The sequence below is a fragment of the Echinops telfairi genome, unplaced genomic scaffold (assembly GCF_000313985.2).
Source record: "Echinops telfairi isolate 266 unplaced genomic scaffold, ASM31398v2 ScPeMD7_7457;HRSCAF=8495, whole genome shotgun sequence".
In the NCBI taxonomy this organism is placed as follows: Eukaryota; Metazoa; Chordata; class Mammalia; order Afrosoricida; family Tenrecidae; genus Echinops; species Echinops telfairi.
This window is the reverse complement of record NW_022111357.1, coordinates 16442723-16443753: the sequence shown is the minus strand read 5'-3', so window position 1 is coordinate 16443753 and position 1031 is coordinate 16442723. Positions and strand designations below refer to the sequence as shown.

Genomic DNA, 1031 nt, shown 5'->3' with positions numbered 1-1031 from the left:
GACCCGAGGGATGGGATGGAGCCCTTAGGTCCAACGGGGAGGCACCTTAATGGGAACAAATTTGAAGGGGACGAAGTGGAGATGCCCAAAGTTGGATTTCCCCTCCCCCACGCCCTCTGCAGATGGGAGCTCTTCCCTCCCACCAGCGGACAAGCCGACTCTGGGCTGAGGGCTGGGGGAGACGGTGCTGTCGCGAGTCACACTGCTCTCCGTGCCCCACAGCTGGAGCCGTATATGGATGAGAACTTCATCTCCAGAGCCTTTGCCACCATGGGGGAGACTGTCGTGAGCGTCAAAATTATCCGGAACCGCCTCACTGGGTACGTTCTCCTCTTGCCGGTCACCTTCTGGGCCTCCTTAATAGATTGTGCTGCTTATCACATCTGATAAGAATTACTGCAGTATTATAAAAATGGCATTTGGGGGCACTGATTGAAAGGATGTACTGCTTGTTGCTAGAGCCAAGCTGTTTAAAAGTTTTTTCTGCTGTGTGAACTTGGGCAAGTTTCTTAACCTCTCTGCCTCATTCTCCTTTACTATCACTCTTGGTGCTGTTATAACCTCAAGGATTCCTGGGGACTATGGTTATATAAGCTACCAACCAAAAGACTGGCAGTTCAAACCCACCAGAGGTACCTTGGAAGAAAGGCTTGATAGTCTTACTTCTGAGCAATCGTGTCCAATGTAAACACGGTGGAATATAGTTTTACTTATAGTACAACTGAACCAGAATCAAGTCTAACACATCTGATTCAGTTATTTCTTTATTATTACTTCAAAGAATCATAGGATTAAATGGATCAATTCACTTTGTTGTTGTTTTTTAATCATATTATTAAGGCCTCATACAACTCTTATCACAATCTATACATACAGCAATTGTGTAAAGCACATTTGTACATTCATTGCCCTCAACATTCTCAAAACATTTGCTCTCCACGTAAGCCCCTGGCATCAGCTCCTCATTTTTCCCCCTTCCTCCCCGCTCACCCTCCCTCATGAACCCTGATCATTTATAAATTATTATTTTG

At 45.5% G+C, this 1031-nt stretch overlaps 1 protein-coding gene across 1 annotated transcript in view; it reads left to right on the top strand.

Annotated features, from left to right (window-relative positions):
* Nucleotides 1-81: 81 nt before the first annotated feature.
* Nucleotides 82-1031, top strand: part of LOC101644574 (tRNA selenocysteine 1 associated protein 1) — a 27900-nt gene continuing 26950 nt past the window's right edge. The window contains exon 1 of the mRNA XM_004705322.4: nucleotides 82-320. Coding sequence (XP_004705379.4) covers nucleotides 82-320 — 239 coding nt within the window. The remainder of the gene's footprint in view (nucleotides 321-1031) is intronic.